This window comes from Thermobia domestica, chromosome 11, assembly GCF_964235325.1.
Source record: "Thermobia domestica chromosome 11, izTheDome1.hap1.1, whole genome shotgun sequence".
In the NCBI taxonomy this organism is placed as follows: domain Eukaryota; kingdom Metazoa; phylum Arthropoda; class Insecta; order Zygentoma; family Lepismatidae; genus Thermobia; species Thermobia domestica.
In genome coordinates, this window is record NC_137464.1 from 239,284,367 (window position 1) to 239,302,318 (window position 17,952).

Genomic DNA, 17,952 nt, shown 5'->3' on the forward strand with positions numbered 1-17,952 from the left:
AAATGTATTGCCGCTAAGAGCGAATACTTTGAAAAGTAAAAAACATTCTATCGCGTTTGTGTCAGTTTCCCGGAACTCAGTGCAACCCCCGTATCTCAAATGTACTATTAAATAAAGTTAATGCTTTTATCATACAACACTTTTCTTTTAATTCACTCACACCTCATCTAAAAAGGGGCCAGTTCCCGCTTACTGTATATTCGCTGAGCTCTCGGCAATTTGAAAGCTGAAAACTGTTTTCTCTAGTTTTACTAGGGCACCCCTACTTATCATTATTGTTTAAAAGAACAACTGTTTGGTCTTAGTATTGAAAAAAAAAATATTTTCACACATTGTAGGATTAGAAATAAAAATATACTGTAGGATTAGAAATTAAATTTTTGAGCTTTCGGCATCTATGGCCACGAGCACACTATCCGACGAAAGGAGGTACCACCCGACTTTTACACTTTTTCGACCGAGTGCCCCCATTGGGAACAGAACCCGAGACCGTATTCAAACAATGTGATAGTTTTCCTGTTCTTCTGATTAATCATCACACATCATTTATCACCGATCGGAGAAGGTGTCACCAAATGCAACAGTAAATTGGTTTTCCTTTACGTGAGAGGTGAGTAATAGATTCTTTTAATTCTCATGTGTTCTAGAAGCTACAGCACTCGGACCTTCACGCATCAATACGACATACATATACACACATATTAGCTATATACACAATGGAAAAACTGTCAAAACACTTGTTCAAAACTGTGCTGATTTTGTAACACATCACAATGGAAGGAAGTTAAAAATACTCACATGAGTCCTATTTTTTCAAACGTTAGGTTCAATTTCCTATCTTGAAAACCTTTTCAGCCAAATACTAGAATGCGTAAGAATTTTAGAAAGTTTCTGTTTAATAAATTTTTAAAAGTCTGGTAGTAATTCCAGAAAGTCTGCATTTAGTTCATCAAAAACAAACCTGATCTCCCACCTCTTCCTCATACTCGGTTCAAAGAAAGGCTGCAGCACAAAGCAGTTGAAAATTCAACTTATTGTTTGAAAACATAAGATACTTTTAATTAAGATATAGAAAGATAAATTCTAATTTGGTGCAATATATGCGATACATGGTTTAAAATTATTCCACTGTATTTTCCCCCATATTTGTTACGAAACAAAAAGTTAGAAGAAAAAAATAAAATAGTTATTAAGCCTCTTGAGAGCATATGAATCTTCACGAAATTAAGACGAAATTCAGCTTCATAACAAAAGCTCTTAGTTTTTACCATAGACCAGAATAAAATTGTTTTGAAAAATCTACTTGAGCCTAAACAAAAATTTCCAAGTTTCATAGAAATTTAAAATTTACTAACCTTGGTATCAAGTCCTCTATGTGAGCAAATTTTCAATTTTCATCAGCTACTGTGGTTTCCAGCAGGCTCGTTTATTAGAGAAAGACTAGTGATATAAGTGAAAAGTTGTTCGTTCAAGATAGAAAAATTTGAAGTGCTTTTTACTTAGCTACCTGCTGTTTTGTTTGGATTAGATGAAAGTTTTCAATACCCAAAACTGCAACTTTTTCATCCTATGAATTTTGATCGCCAACATTGGCTCACTTGACGGGAAAATCAAGAAACAGTAACACAGGGAAACTAGTTCTTCACAACTGTCCCTTCAGATTGTTTAGTGAATGTAAATATTCTCCATGGAGTTAAAAAAATACATTCACGCTAGTCTAAAAAATGAGTGTTGAAAGCTTTCGACTAATTAAATTCAAAATGGCAGAGAGGTAAACAAAAAAAACTACTACAGCAACGTTTTCTGTGTGACAATTACACATTACATTTTAGAAAACTTACCTTTTAACCTTCTGAAAATGTGCCTTTTCGATGTTAACTTTATGTGGTTTGTGGTTTTCTCCGCTTTGTATCAGGAGTAGAATAAATTAGTTTTTATTGTTGATGATTCAATTCTCATTAGTTTGGGACTTAAGATTCCCCTACCTTTAAAACATACGAGGGCAAGTCAATTATACATTTTAGTCATAACATTCTTTAAAATCTACACACTGTCTTTTGCCCTGTAATGATGTATTTGTTGTTCTATGTTATAATAGTTTGATCTTAATGGCTCCGTTCTTCTTTCTTCTTTTTGCAAACAGAACATGCCCGCTCCGTTGCAACTGTGCACCAAAGAACAAGACAATGACCCGATTTCTCTGACCTGAAGACAACTTAGAGACAAATTCATCAGAGACATTAAATACAACGCGTAGAAAAGTGTATATGTAGACAGACAAATCTATGAGCTCCTCGGTGCTAAGCGGTTAGCGTACGTGCCTTTGGTGTGGGAGACCCGGGTTCGTTTCCCGGCGGGAGTTCATGAGGTTCGGATTCCACGTTAATCAGTAGGTCCCGTCTCATATAGCCTCGTCGCTGAAATGGACGTTAAACTCAAAATCACCTTGCGTAACAGACAAGTTTAAAGTAGAAGTGGCTAAAAAGCTTGAGACAAAAAGGAGCAGTAAGTGCATCAACCTCCACAACCTAATAGACCCTTATAACAATCAAAGACGAATTTTTGAGCTGACTAATCACAGATGAAGAAATTTGGATCTTTCATTACCCAAAATCACTATAACGAAAACTTTCCCTACACTAGGACAAAACGTTAATCTAGCTGAAAAAAAAATCGAAATTCAAAGTTGATCAAAACCATGAGTGACGACATGTGCCTGACAGGGTAAGGTCAGAGGTACATTAATCCATGTTTGTTAGAACAATTACTGCCATAATGTATGAGAACAGCTACTCTAAAATCATGGTTATTTTTCGGCTTTACATAACGTGATTTGAGATGTGTACATTAGTAAGATATTATAATCACGATTTCATTTGGCTAAAAACACTAATGAAGCTTTTATTATTATTATTATTAATACTCATATTAGTTGGAACTTGCACGTACTGTAACTTTGAACAAGCATGACGGTAACAACACAACTTGTCATTGTATTTGTAATAGCAAATAGTGGTGCATGCAACTAAATTTTGTTTCGTGAATCCACAATTTCATTAGCAGGGAACTCCAGACGTATATTTAAAGTGCGAAGAGCAGCACACAGTTTAATGTATCCAACTACATTCAGTCATTCTTTCTCTTTGAAAATCATAGCAGTAGCTACAAATTTGTTTATAAAAATTCAAACAAAATTCATCGTGAGGACTTAATACCAAAAAATTAACCACAGTTGTTCTCTGCATTATCACAAAGCTCTCCAAATATTTTCGCCTTAGTACTAAAATTCAATTTCCTTATGTGCAATATTGTCATACAGAAAACGAGAGAAAATATGCGTGTTTAAAATTACTGTGCTGAAAATACTTTACCTCCACCCTGCATCATTTTGTAAAATTTGGACTCTATGTGAAGCTGCGGATGTCTTGTTTTTATACATTCTAGCTTTATAGCCACCTCCTCTCCCGTGGAGATATTCGTGCCTGTGAACAGAAAATTGTATTATTAAGTAAAAATACACAAATATCAAAATATTAATACTAGATACAATCTACAATAGGAAAGGAACTACCATCAGTAAGCTAAGGTCAAATTTTTATGATGTTTGTAGATTTGGTTAATGATGGTTTATTCAACAGAATGAATGAATATATTTGTACCTTAAGTTCCTAAATTTACGAACATTATGTCGGAAGTTAGTTCTGATAGATGATGATCGTGAATAGAATATTCAATATGTAAATTCGACTATGATGCTCTGACTGTGCTATTTCAAGGTTTCTCAGAGTTACTGTGGAAAGCACCATCGATAAAGTTCATCTTTTCCTTGTTCTGGCACACGTTTCCATTGGTACTGTATTTTCCAGGCTCAAGAGGAAAACTTCTGCTGCTGGTATAGTCGAATAAAATCTCACTCCATTTAAAACTACTTGTATTATATGATATGCCAATAACTGTCAACAAAGCATCAGAGGCGGTTTTTTTTTAATTTATACTTAACACGAGTACAAAAATTACCGTAACCACTATGAAAGTGGTCAACTTATCAAGTAATGACAACACCACTACTTATATTCCACAGACATGGCAAAATTGGGAAGTGGGCAATTGAACAAAGATGTTTTGAATACTTTTTTTTTTTTTTGCACTAGACAACTAGAGCAATTATCTCGAGTGAGTTAATGAAGCGATTAACATCTCCAGGGAGGTAACTGTGACATTAACGGTGGCTATCCATATCCCGTTCCCCTTCCCTATTATGCAATAACAAAGAAATATAGCCTCTCTTACTGCAAAATGCCCCTCCCAGTATCCGACACATCCTCTTTACTGTCTTCTACTAAAACCGGAAGTAGTTGCAATTTACTGCAACTTTCGACTTTAAAAGTGATCCCTATGCAACGGGAAACAATTTTTTTTTTTAGTCACCCAAGAATAGGTTTAAAAGCCCGGCTGTGATCCCTCTACTGTAACCGCAAGTGGCAGAAACTTATCACTTTTCGGTTTCAATATTAGTTGTCAGAGATCAAAAACGATAAATAAGAATAGATTCTATTGCAAGGGTGGTCAACGCGCCGTCCGCGGTCTACTAATCGACTGGCAAGTCTTGAGAGGTAGCCGCGGTGGTCTGTGACTGTCAAAATCGACCACTGTTATTATTTTGTTTCCTTTAACAGGCTAATAAACAGATGAGTAGACCCAAGGGATTTCTGAAATGAAACATGAAAAGGTTGGCTAACCCTGCCCTATTGCAACCAGAAGCGACATAAATTACCATTTCTGGTTTCAGTGTTAATACTTATGGAACAAAAATGCTAACAGACAGCAAGATTTCTTTATTTGTGATTTGGATTCAGCGCCTAAAATTAGATCCATCCCGCCATTATCACCACTGAAACTCGACGTGGCTGAAATTCACTGCAACTTCCAACTGGAACCGATGGGACAAGTATGCGTATACATGGAGAATGCCTTGAAAAAGAAGCCGCCCGTACTCTTATTATTGTTTTACTGTGAAAAATAATCAAAGACGTGTTTTGAAGTGTCGTTTAAACATTCTCCTATACTTCGGTGGAAAGGATTCTGAAGGTGAAATTTAGCACTGAATTCGCAATGGTGTGTTCAATGTTCCCTCTCAGTTGACGAATTATTCGTGTCTTACTGTCACAGACCTAAAACAATCCTATATAAAATAACCCAGGGAGGAGGAATCAGTTGATGGCCAGTTCATTTCTCGACAGAATGGAACTTTTCTCGCGTCTAGAAACTTTTCGTGCAAAAAGTCCAAACTAACATGGTAAATTCGAACTTCTGTGCTGTTGCCTTGTCACAAACTACTGTACACGTCTGTCTCAGCCGAATTTTGCCAATCCAGTCGGTGTTGCCAGAACACACAATTCCAAAATTAGAAAGATCATATTGGGAAACCCTACATCAGGGGTAACCAACCTTAGCAAGTTTGAGGGCTACTGTTTCATTTCAGAAATTACTGGCGATCTTCTTATATATTCATTAGCCCACTAGAAAGAGTTACAAAACAGTAACAATGATCGATACAGACAGTATGACACAAGCTACCTCTCACGACTTGCTGGTCAACTATAGCCTGCGGTAGATGCTATTCGCCACTACTCCCTTATATATAAAATATTTGGAGCTTACATATTACTGTCCATACTACCACTGTTTATTTGGGTTATCTACGACACAGCATGGAGTGGGTATCAGTGCCACAATAACTTACTTCAAAAACATTGCAAATAGTAATGGCAAGAAAAGACTAGAACTTTTTTAAAAAAATTTTTAACAATGAAGTTGTCATCATTTTCCCAATATTTTTCGTTAAGTTCATCAAGTGACTTTACACACACGTTACACAGGAGTTGCTATTATCAGGATTATTATATTCGTTCTTCAGAAGATATAACACTGTTTGGTTTTATTATTTAACATGCAGGTGCAGAAAACCAGTTTCCTGTAGTATCTCACTTGTGAATTAAACAATACGTCACTTAATACATAATGCAAAACCCACGCTTCTTAAGGTGTAGTGCATACATGATCAACTGACGTCTACCTACATCAATCACGCATCATGTCTTCAGTTTCACAGTATCACACTCGCACATATCATGATGAACACACGTTCTAATCATCAACTTAAAACTTTCAGTCTGATATTAATCAGGTCTTCAATAATACTATATTTAGGCTAAGAATAGTGACTCAAGATATGAAAATGATAAAATCTTGAACGTCTCACGTACGGCTCTAAGCAATTTGCCGCCTGTGCAATGGCAATCGCATCATTTGGCGCCCCCCCCTTTCTCCAACCAGAACAAATTTTAAAAGCCACGATTCTAAGTATGCTATTCCATCATGAACAACGAAGGGAAAAGGGCACTCGCACTCAGAAAGGCCTAATCACTACAATATCGTTGTGTTTTTTCTTTAAATATTAATATATTGCTTTTGAAAGATAAAGCAAACACGCCTGCAGAGGAGAGAGAATCATTTTTTTAGAATTCAATATTGAGCTTCAATTTCAATATATCAGTTCGCAATTGCAGTGCAACTAGCTCTTAAAAAAAAAAAAAAATTAGTTCCATCTTAAATGTTAAGGAACTTGTTTGTGATAAAGACAAGACTAGTTTTCACATCAAAACGTGTGATAACTAACTAAATGGAACAGATGTTCGCTAGTGTTCTAGAATTGAGTTCTTGTATTTGACAACAATCAAGCAATTCATGCTGGGATTTGTATTGCCATTTGCTTTAGCACTGTCCATGTTACTTAAACATGATTTATGAATGTAGTATTCAAATAGAAGGTCAGCTTAGTAAATTTAAGTATCATCATGAAGTCTGTTTCCAACAAGAAATATTTATTTTAAATAATATAGCTATTACAGATTTTGCAGCCCCTCGAAATTTGCCGTCCCGTGCTGCACATATAGTAGAGTATATCCCCTGTTCAAGGTATATCTCTTATTGCTAAGGACGACGGATGATGAATGTTTCAGCCCATGTTTTGACAATACAAGTTTTGTGTTTCTGATTTTATTACTTACTAGTAGAAATGTCCATTCTTCCCAAGGACCGAAAATTATGCAATCTGCTACACAGTAGATTGTTTAGAGATTGTCTAACTTGAAGGGCTTCTAAGATACCGGTACTCAAGTTTTTTAATCTAGGACGTGTGACCCCTTAAATTCCCTCTCAAGTCAGAATCGAAAAAATTCATATGCCGTTAGACTGATGAAGATCTATCTGAGCACAAAATTTGGTGGCTTTAAATGATTCCTTTCTGCGTAAAAAGCGAATAAGGTACATACACACGCGCGATTATTTATACGATAAGTGATCAGAGAGTAAGGTTACAAAGCCTACAGTGAAAAGTGTATATATTATATCAAACAAACAATAGAGCCAGCAGATAGCACATACCTAAGGTTATTTTTCGACAGTCTCCATATAGGCTGAGAGACTTGTGGCATCGTGGGATGAGTTTTACAGGGTATCTACTAAAATTCCAAAATGAAATTTCGTGACTTTTTCGTGACCTCTTCAGAAAACAATAACATTTCGTAACATTAAGAATTTGGGTTCGAATTACGCTCCTTTTCATGCATGCGACAGAAGTGTGCTTTGCTTGCGATTTGGTAGCATCTAAAGGCGACTATAGACACTTTTGGTGGTGAATTTTTATAGAACAAAATTCTCCAGTTTGTACTTATATTTGTACAGTTTTTAAAAAATCGTGACCCAAAAGCTAAATTTCGTGACTTTTTCGTGACCGATAGACACGCTGGTTTGAAGATTCCTTTCTGGTAAAAATACTGTCCTTCTGCGGGAACAAACTTTCCAATACTGCAGAATATCTTGCACAATAAGACGAAAGCTTTCGAACAACATTCTCAATTCTGCCATCAGATGCCGTGACGTGATCCTCCTGTTGTTCTAAATGAGCTCCTCCGCGCGAGCTGTGTTCAAATCTGTTGATGCTGTGCTGGTTTGGCTACTGCGTTCCTTGTCGGTGATGTTTTCTTTATCAGCCCCAAACTTTCGACACAATTCTTCGACATATTAACGAGACATTATGGTCTCTTTGTAAACATCTACCAGCTGCCGGTGAAATTCAGCCGCGGTTACATGTTTTGTCCACAGAAATCGAATAACTGAGCGGACTTCTTCGCGAGACCAGTTTTCCAAATGAGTCGCCATTTTTGTTTACATACAACTAGCGCCATAGCAGGCGGGTGGCTGAAACTTTGCACACTTGCCAACTCCATGTATTATAATTACCGCACACTCCTCTATAACAGATGAAACTCAAGCAATATCGGCCTTGTAACCTTAGTTTCTGATCATCCCTCGTATATTCGTGAGGGTGACACAACATGTGACATAAAATTGCATCTGCAATATTCTTGAAGAAATAAGTTTTATTATACTAATTTTCAAAATAACGCGAAACTAAAAATGATCAAATTCGGGAAACAGTATGATCATTTTATTATACCCTGAAGGTGCTTAAGAAAAATCATGAGAAATCGAAGACATTCGAAATTCTTCCTCTGGTACGAGGCAAATGATGCTCACACAATAACGGCATCCAGACATGTAGATGTGCTTAACCTGTGATTTCTGATAAATTAAAAGTGTCCCTTCTTATGTCTAGGAAAATCTGTGCTTAGACAGTACTGTTTCATCTTACGACACGTCCTGCGCCACCCCATAGCCTTTTTTATGTCTTGCAGTGATTTGTCATGTAGGCTAAAGGACAAAGAAACACTGGAAATAGAATTTGGGATTAAGCACATGAAAAACATACATATAATCACTCGTCTACTTGGCACTTTTTTTTTTCTTAGCTCGATTTGGTATAAATACAAGGGAAGTTTCTGTATTACTTATGGACTTTGATAGATCTATTTTGTCCTCACCAAACTGAAGCAAGTCCCTGAATTTAAAGCCATGAAGGGCTATAGCTGACCTGCGGCTATTATATTTATTTGTTAGGAGTCTTTTTTTTTTTTTTTTTTTTTTTTTCAAGCAATGAAACTAATCCGTTCAACCGCGAGATGAATGTCACGTACTCTAATTGACAGGAAAAGGAGGTTTTCCGTAAAAGCGAAAATACTAATAATTTACTTCTGAAGGAGATCAGACAGATTTTAGTTAGATGATGTGTGGTCGGCACACGGCTTCCTAGATCGGGATTCACTACTTCTTAATTCACGTAGCTCTGCTTCAACCACTGATATCCAAACTCACGAGTTCGGTTCTTCGGGTCAATTGACCTCTACCACAATAATCAGTCACATGGTTATGTCAGTATGAGTCCTGTAAGTAAAGTGGCAAAGCGCGAGGCCACGCGAGTGTGAGACTCATTGAGGATGGGTAGTAGTGAACCTGAGCCCTTAACACAAGCTCAATAAGGTGAACCAGCGCGAAATAGAATTAGCATTAAGATAGTGAGCCAAAGTTCAAATAAGTGAGTCTAAGCAACCATGAGTCTGAGACTGCACGAGCCCAACTGCTAGATGACCATCTTCGGGGTCAACACTGCAATTCTGAGCTCCCACTGAGAATTGAACCCTGGACAAGGGCCTGCGTAACACGTGCATTTGCCCGGGGCATCAAAATATCATAACTATATTATTTAAAATACATCTTTGTTGTTGGAAACAGACTTCATGATGATGGTAGTAAATTTACTAAGCTGACCTTCTATTTGAATACTTTATAAATCACGTTTAGATCGCAGTAGTTTAAGGTCACATGTACAATGCTAAAGCAAATGGTCAAACAAATCTCAGCATGAATTTCTTGAGTGTTGTCAAATACAAGAACTGTATTCTCGAACAGTAGCGAACGTTTGTTCCATTCAGTTAGTTATGACAGTTTTGATATAAACACTAGTTCTTTTAAATATTTTTAACAGATGTAGAAGGAAAATTAAGAATTAAAGATAAAAGGTCTAGTTCCACTGTAATTGCAAACATACACTGAGATTGAAGCTCGATATTTGAATTCTATAAAAAACATTACCATCTTTCCTCTGCAGGTGTGCTTGCTTTATCTTTCACTAACATAACAGATTATTATTTAAAGAAAGAAAAAATAGACATAACGAGATTGTATTTGTAGTGTTTAGACCTTTTTGAGTTCGGGTGCTCTTTCCCTCACCGTTGTTCACGATGGGGTAGCATACTTAAAATAGTGTATTTTATGATTTGTCCTTTCTGTAGAAAGGGGGGGGGCGGAATATTGCCTAGGGCCGGCCCTGCCCTGGGCTACGTATAAAAAGGTACAAAGAAACTACCTGGCTGTAAAAAAGAAAATCTCTAGGAAAAGTTCTGAAAACTTTCCTGACCTTGTAGAAGTTTCTTAACACTGTTTTCCATAATACGCCCGCGCAACGCAGATTCATGATGAAAAATCCTCCGCTCTCATTCATTCCATTTGGTGACAACCCTAACTCATATTACAACCCATGGAATGATTTTTTTTTTTTCATTCATTGTTCTTCCTCCTCGCTCACAGTCCTTTTAAATATGCAGTGTCGCTGCCAACTATCTCAACTGAGAATTAACTCCTACACTAAACGTTTTATCTCTCAACCTTCATGCTCCAGTGAGTCTGCATTCCAAACTTGACCGCAATCCGAAATCCATATTGAATATTTTGCCTCCAAATGAGCCCTTTCCATCATTCTAAAGCTAGATATAATACCATTTAATAACAATTAAACACGACTGTTACATTTAGATAATAAAAACATGCTACAGAAGAACGTAAATACTCTTCAAACGTGTCTCATTTGCATGAAGCAGGTGTTCTCTCAATACAAATGGTAGTTTTTTTTTTCTTCTTCTTCTTCTTACGATTGCCCACAAGAGAAAACTTCTCTGATGGAAGTTTGTGTCGGTTTCTCTTTGTTCGTAGATTAATGGCATTCTGTTTGATATGTTTGTTTCTCCTAATGCTCAAGCCACAAAGCCGGGTAGTTATTCAGATTTAACTTTAAGCAACAGTGAAGTCTCCCCATCTCACATAGCCTTAATGCTGAAAATTTGGTGTCAGCTCCAATCAACCAATCATGTTATACACCAAAAGAAAGCAATAAAACTGAATGTGTAACAATAATGACCTATGTGTGTGTAAACACAATAGGAAGTGGAAAATCCTGAACATTAACGAAGGTAGTCGACCGCGGGATTTGAAATAGGATCTCACAATTCCTCAATAAAAATCCTAGCTTTACAACTTACGATTATACGCGTTTGGCTAAGGAACGGATGATTAATGGAAGTGAAAGATCATGATATAATTAGTGGAATAAGAATGTGGGAGAAAACAAAGAAAACTGATAATATCTACGAACACGATGTTTTCAACCATATTCCAGTGTGTAAATCGAACCACGAATCCATCGCACCAGAGGTGAGCGCTCCATTACTGAGCCACCGTGACCCCTCCAAATTCAAGGAAAAAAAAAGTTCCTTATTTTAAAACAGTACTAGCAGAATAGCCGTTCTTCGCACGGGGATAATACGTTTCATTTTGGACATAAAGAGCAATGAAGACTGAGTCTGGATTTCAACGGCATCGAAGTGTTACTGTTTGTCTCAGCGACCCCGGAAACTATGTAATCGACGCCAATATCGGTCATTTTCGAACATTTTTAAATATCTTCCTCCTCCCCCAAGTTGCGGGGCTGAAAAATGAAATCTTTGAGTTTTACGTCTCACGATTATGCCGGTTAGGCTAAAGGAGACGGTGATGATGAGTAATGAATGACGCGGGGGCTGGCCCGAACCTCATCTATGTTGAAAATTTGATGGAGACCGGTTGGATGATTTAAGTGGTACGAAGTCACAAACATGATGCCTTTCAATTTTATATATCAGACTTAAAATTATTGCTTTCCAAAACGAGATACTGTATTACAATAATCTGGAAAACTGTAGAAGAAAATATACTGTAAATCTATTGCAACCTTCTCGCTACAAAACACATTTCTAGTATGCAGCTTTCATATGATTAACGCTAATGGTACTACTGCTGGAATGGTCCAGATATACTTGTTTTCGCCAACGCATGTTTGCTTATGGAAACCAGAGACATGTCCAACCACTAGAGTTCGTTGGAGAATGGATTGACCAGTTGTATCGACTTAAAAAAAAAAAAAAAAAAAAAAAAAAGTGAAGAGGCATTTAAAAACAAAAAAGTCACAGTACTCATTGGATGTCATGTGAAACGGAAAAACATACGCAAATAATATTAGGCGGCATCGAAATTAGCCCTTGGCTCGCACTGTTTCATACTTAACAGATGGAACTCACCTACAGCTCTTTATATATTCAGGTCAGGAAGATTTTCGTCAGTTCAAGCAGATGTCCTTACTCTGGGAAGACATTTGTCTGGACACTGTTGAGCCAACTTACTCTTAACACAAAATACTGATATAATTATTTAATGCGAAAATGAACTGATAAAAACAGACGTTAGGATATGCACCTATTTTAAAATAATAAAGGAGAAAATATATCAATATTTATCCACCTAACATTCAAAACTTTCAGAACTATCAGCCAGAAAGGTCATGAACTAAGTGACTTTCTATTACACATCTTTGAGTCCTTTCGCAAACAAGCATTCATGAAAGTAGTTTCTAATAAAATCTTTATCCTCCCTATAATATCGTATTCATTGCATGTAATATCACTGCCAAGATGTGTCTTACATGTAGTTCCATCGAGGCGGTTTACAATGTAAATTTCTCTAGTATACCTATACATGTATGTTCTTGTTATTGACTGATAAGTTCCAAAACAGGTCTTGTTTTTAATGTATCCATTGCATGTAAGATTTGTAAATTTGTTATTCTGCTTTATGTCCTCATGCAACAACCACCTACAGTTGTGGAATTCGAGAAATACTCGGGGTTCTATTCAGTTTCTAACCCCAACAGTCTGATTGCGATAACTCGTACGAAAAAAGAACCGCTCTTGCCATGAACTACGAGATTTTTCTTTTACAACAAAGCTTTTTTCTCTTTTACGTCCTTATGCAACACCAAGGTCATGAATAACTGCAGAGCAAATGCAAAAAACAAAAAAGTTGCGTATAATGATATTTACCTCCCACCATATAGATATAGTTCTCATGCTGTACTGTTTCTTTAACATTTAAAAAAACTGCTCTGGGTTGAAATTAGTCAGGATAATGAGAATTCACCCAAACGTAAAGAGAAAAACATCGTAGCTTTAATTATAATTATACGGTAATAATAACATATCATGAAACATCCTGAAACATGACGTTATCCAACACAAAATTACGTGGTCCTAAAATCAACAAAGACTTCTTGTACCAGATGTAAACGCTCTAGCACTGCGCCACCCTACCTAACCTAGAAAACCCTCGCTCACGATAGGCAAAAGTTTGTTCTATTGGTTGGTCGGTTGGTTATTTTGAAGATTAGCGCAGCACCAAAGCTACATGGGGAAACATGGAGCTACAGCCTAACGTGGGATCGAAACATGAAATCCCAACAGGAATCCATCCTGACTCTCCCGAACCGTACGCTAACAATATGTTTGTGTTACATATGGAAGGGGTGGGTCCTGGAATTCCGGATCACCCTCCCCGAAATTCTGAATTTTCTGTAAACTTAGTCTAATTTGAGGGTAATTTACAAATGTTAATACAATTTATCCTCATATTGAATTCGGATCGCCTGAAAAGCTTTTCCTGCGTACGTCTCTGTATATTACAACTGTTTTGTGAGAAGGTACGTAACATAATTCACAAATTATATAAAACAAATTAGCAATTGTCAAGCTGACTGGCTGTTGGACTGAAAAAAAAAAAAAACTCTAAGGCATAGGTTTACAGTTTTATGCACCTAGGTATATTTACAATATCTAGGTATATTTATAATAACCAGAATATGGAACTGGACTATACGTCGACTATTCCTATCATGGATTCAATGAGAATGTCTCAAACCCACAGCGGGAACGGAAATCACTGGAGTCATGAAGGCTTTGCACGTTTTTAATTTGGGTGTGAGCCAGTGATGCCAACTTGTGGAGAAAATCTCATATTTTTTAAATTAATTTCTTGAATGGGGATAAAGAGAATTTTCATCAAAATTGGCAGCATATATGTTGTTTTTTTTCTTTCATATAATTCTTTATCGACGCAACCAAAATTCTCTGTACGTGGAAAGTAAGCTAATGATGCTTGAATAAGCGTGATATCAGTGGTAATTACCAAATTCTGTTATTGGAAAGTGTATGTTAGTGTGGAAGCGATTTATGCAGTAACTTGTAAATTTCCAGAAACAAACACTACGAAACATAAATTGTACTCTTGAAACTCTTTAATCTTATACAATATTTGTTGCTCAAACTAACCAGACTAAAAGATGCTGCATAAACCAGCATTAGAGGTCTGTGTCATATTTGAAGTGGAATATAAGTGAAGCACTGTCTTTCTTTATTATAATAATAATAATAATAAAAAATCAGGTAGTCGGGAGTCCTATTGAGGACAACAATATACGAACATATTATTATTCTTTTTCTAACTTCCTAGTAGTAGTAGAACACCGCTAGAAAGTAAATTAGTACTTATGAAACAGAAGCCATTTCTTTAAACGTCCTCATGATCAAATATTTAATTGATGAATTACCTAAGAACGACCTCAACCATGACTATTATAATGTGTTTCATTAAGTACTAAATAAATATTTTGCAACTTCACAACGTATTCTATTATTCCCTTAATACTTAAGAACTTAAAAAATCAAGGTGAACCAAGTACATAACTACAAAGATGCAAGAAAAAAAATCCTGGTGTGATCACAGAAAAACATGTCACATGGAATCGAATCTCGCCAGTTGCGTACGCAAGGAAGGTCTCGGGATTTTAACACCATTTGATCGAGATATTATACAAAAATAAACATTTACCGTATTTAAGATGTATACAAACCAGAGTTAATCAATCGGATAACTTGAAAAAAACTCAATGGTTTAAACCAAATTTATTTCCCTTAAAACAAAAGTAACATGTAAATTTCAACTATTCTTGAACATTAATCATATGTCAGTCTGAAACTAGAATCTTAACAGGTATTATGTGATGATAGAATCTTAATAATGGAAGTTTAAGCAAAATATCTAATTTTTAAGATTAAAGTTAATGGACAAAGAATTTTTGACCGAAGACTTGAGAAGAAAACAACCAATTTAATATCAGTATAGAAATTCTTAGCTGAGAATTTTACATACGGTGGTAATACATAGTTTAACTGTTTTACCGTTATTGAAACTGGTATAAACAGTCTCAACAGTTTTGAGCATAGCATCTACTTACAGTTAGTTACTATGTACAGCAGAGTTTTTATCACCAGTTTGATTAAAATGCGTATCTAAGGGAGGAAGCGGATTTAATACGAATGCCCCAAATACAGTATCTCATGAGTCCTTCACGTTCAGAAGATTAAACTTCGTATATAACCTCTAAATGAAAATTAATGGACAGGTGCCCGTGTTTTTCAATCCTCTTTTCTTAAGAGAGGCAGGGAGGAAACAACTTCTTTTTCTTAATATTAAAATGACATTACGTTTTATCTAATCATCACGGGAAAACAGTTGAATTGTCTGAAATTATTTTTGCACATAGCAGCTGACTTGAGCCGGATTTTCATCGCTCCAGTTTCATTAAGGGGGTAAAGGGGAGTTAAAACCCGAGTATTTCAGGTCCTCTCATGTTAGGAAGATGGAACTCGATATATAAATTGCACAAAGTTTACGGTTTAACCGTTTAAAAGAAGGTTTTACATATTGTTAGCACTTGGGTTGACCTGAGTGGTTTATCATTAGTCCTACTGCACTTTGACAAATGCGTTTCCCAAGGGCAGTAGAAGTAAATTTTTCGCAATCGGCTGCATCATTTGAAATGAAATTTTGAAGATAAGCGTAGCACTTAAGTCGAACTGGATCTTTATTATTTCCTTTTAAATATGCATCCTAAGGGGGTGTAAACGAGGTTCAAATGTACCTGTCAAATGTTTGACATAAACCTGTTCTTTCCGTGCTAAGAACGGACATTTCAATTACTTGTTAACAGAAACAAAAATGAAAAATATAAAAAAAAAAAAAAGTCATTTTTCATTAGAAACACCTTACTACTAAAATGTCTTACATATTGTGCTATTATCTTTATCATACTCAATGCAGATAACTTTAAATCAAATATTTACATTCATGCACAATGAATGTTGACATGAAAGTTTATCTTCAATAACTTCACAATTTTAAAGCAGAAGTTACTGATATCACTGATTGGAAAGTTAGAACGAAAGGAGTTTAATAAAATGTATTCAATTTATAAACAAAACACTTTTCAAAGGCTGTGTAGGGCAATGCATGTTTTCTTTTCAGTTTGCAAAATAGATAACATATTCCACACTGTATACTTTACTTTTATTGTTTACTGATTAACATTCTTAAAAAGAAAAATGAAGATTACCATACATTATCTCACTTTCATTCAATCATTGTGAATTCAATTCGCAAGATCACGGTGACCGCGGCCGCTTTTATGTGTACGATAACACCATACTGCTAGTGAGTAATTGTCACGCGAAGACACCTTATAGAAAACACGATACAAATGTCAGGAACAGGGTGTCTACTAAAATTCCAAAATGAAATTTCGTGCCTTTTTCGTGACCTTTTCTTTACCAAATCAAAAATTTCCCAACATTTTCAAGAGCGAATTTGCGTGCGAATTAGGCCGAATTTTCATCCATGCGATAGAAACGTGCTTTGCTTGCGTTTTAGTAGCGTCTAAAGCCGACAATAGACATTTTTGGAGGTGAATTTTGACGTTTTAAAGAACAAAATTTTCCAACCTGTATTTACATTTGTACAGTTTAAAAAAATCGTGATCCAAAAGCTAAATTTCGTGACTTTCATGACCGTTTTCTGATTTCGTGACCGATAGACACCCTGCAGGAAACTTTTGATTTCGTTTTATTCTAACATCACTTGATAAAATTTAAAAAAAAAAAAAAAAAAAAAAAAACTGAAATCCGAAATTTACCAATGAAGAAAAGGGATAGTATTTATTTTTTAAGTACAAGCGATTTATATATTTTTTTTAAATATTTAAATCCAAAAAATCAACAAAATGATTCTTTTGAAAAAGATATTGATTCTTTTACAACCCTGATAGAAACATCTGATATTATATCAACTTAGGATCTTCAGCCGTCCGCTTGAACTTCTGCGTACGCTATTAAATCTCGCACATTTCAAACCAAACCTAAGACACCTACTTTTGATATTTTGATGGGGAATGTGAAGTTGTCCTCATAACGCATATACAGTCACCAGCAAAAAGAAGTAGAACAGACCATGTGTGTTCACCTTTAAAAAAACCATATGGCTCCAAAAATGCACCACTGCGATGGAATTTACATTTTCTTAAATGTATTATAATTGCGGGTAACACAGTAGCCATTCCTATATCTAACGTTCGGATTATCACATGCATGTGAAAGCATGCCCTCTTAAAGAGTTCTGGTGGACAAACACCATGTGCGTGGGTTTCTCGGAGTTCTCCCGTTTCCACCCACTTGCTTTATACCACTATTTCATTCATTTCCCATCATCACCGTCTTCTTTAGCCTAGCCGGCATAACCATGGGACGTAAAACTTGATTTCATTTAATTTCTTTCTAGAAAATTATAATTTCTACAAAAATTAACGTTTTTTTTCTTCATACCTCTTGACCATACGGCAATGAAAATTGGCAAATAAAAAGCATAGGAAAAGCACTTTTTTTTTTATCTGGTGCAGTTACCTAATCTTATAGGCTCTTATGGTGACTGAACAATGTATTGGACTTTTTTAGGGGGGAGGGA

The 17,952-nt window shown here is 35.9% G+C and overlaps 1 protein-coding gene across 3 annotated transcripts in view; it reads right to left on the reverse strand.

Annotated features, from left to right (window-relative positions):
* The window catches only part of LOC145664845 (casein kinase I-like), a 74,164-nt gene that overhangs the window by 33,829 nt on the left and 22,383 nt on the right, over nucleotides 1–17,952 (reverse strand). For all 3 annotated transcript variants that reach the window (XM_081731859.1, XM_081731858.1, XM_081731860.1), the window contains exon 3: nucleotides 3,372–3,482. In XM_081731859.1, coding sequence (XP_081587985.1) covers nucleotides 3,372–3,482 — 111 coding nt within the window. The remainder of the gene's footprint in view (nucleotides 1–3,371; nucleotides 3,483–17,952) is intronic.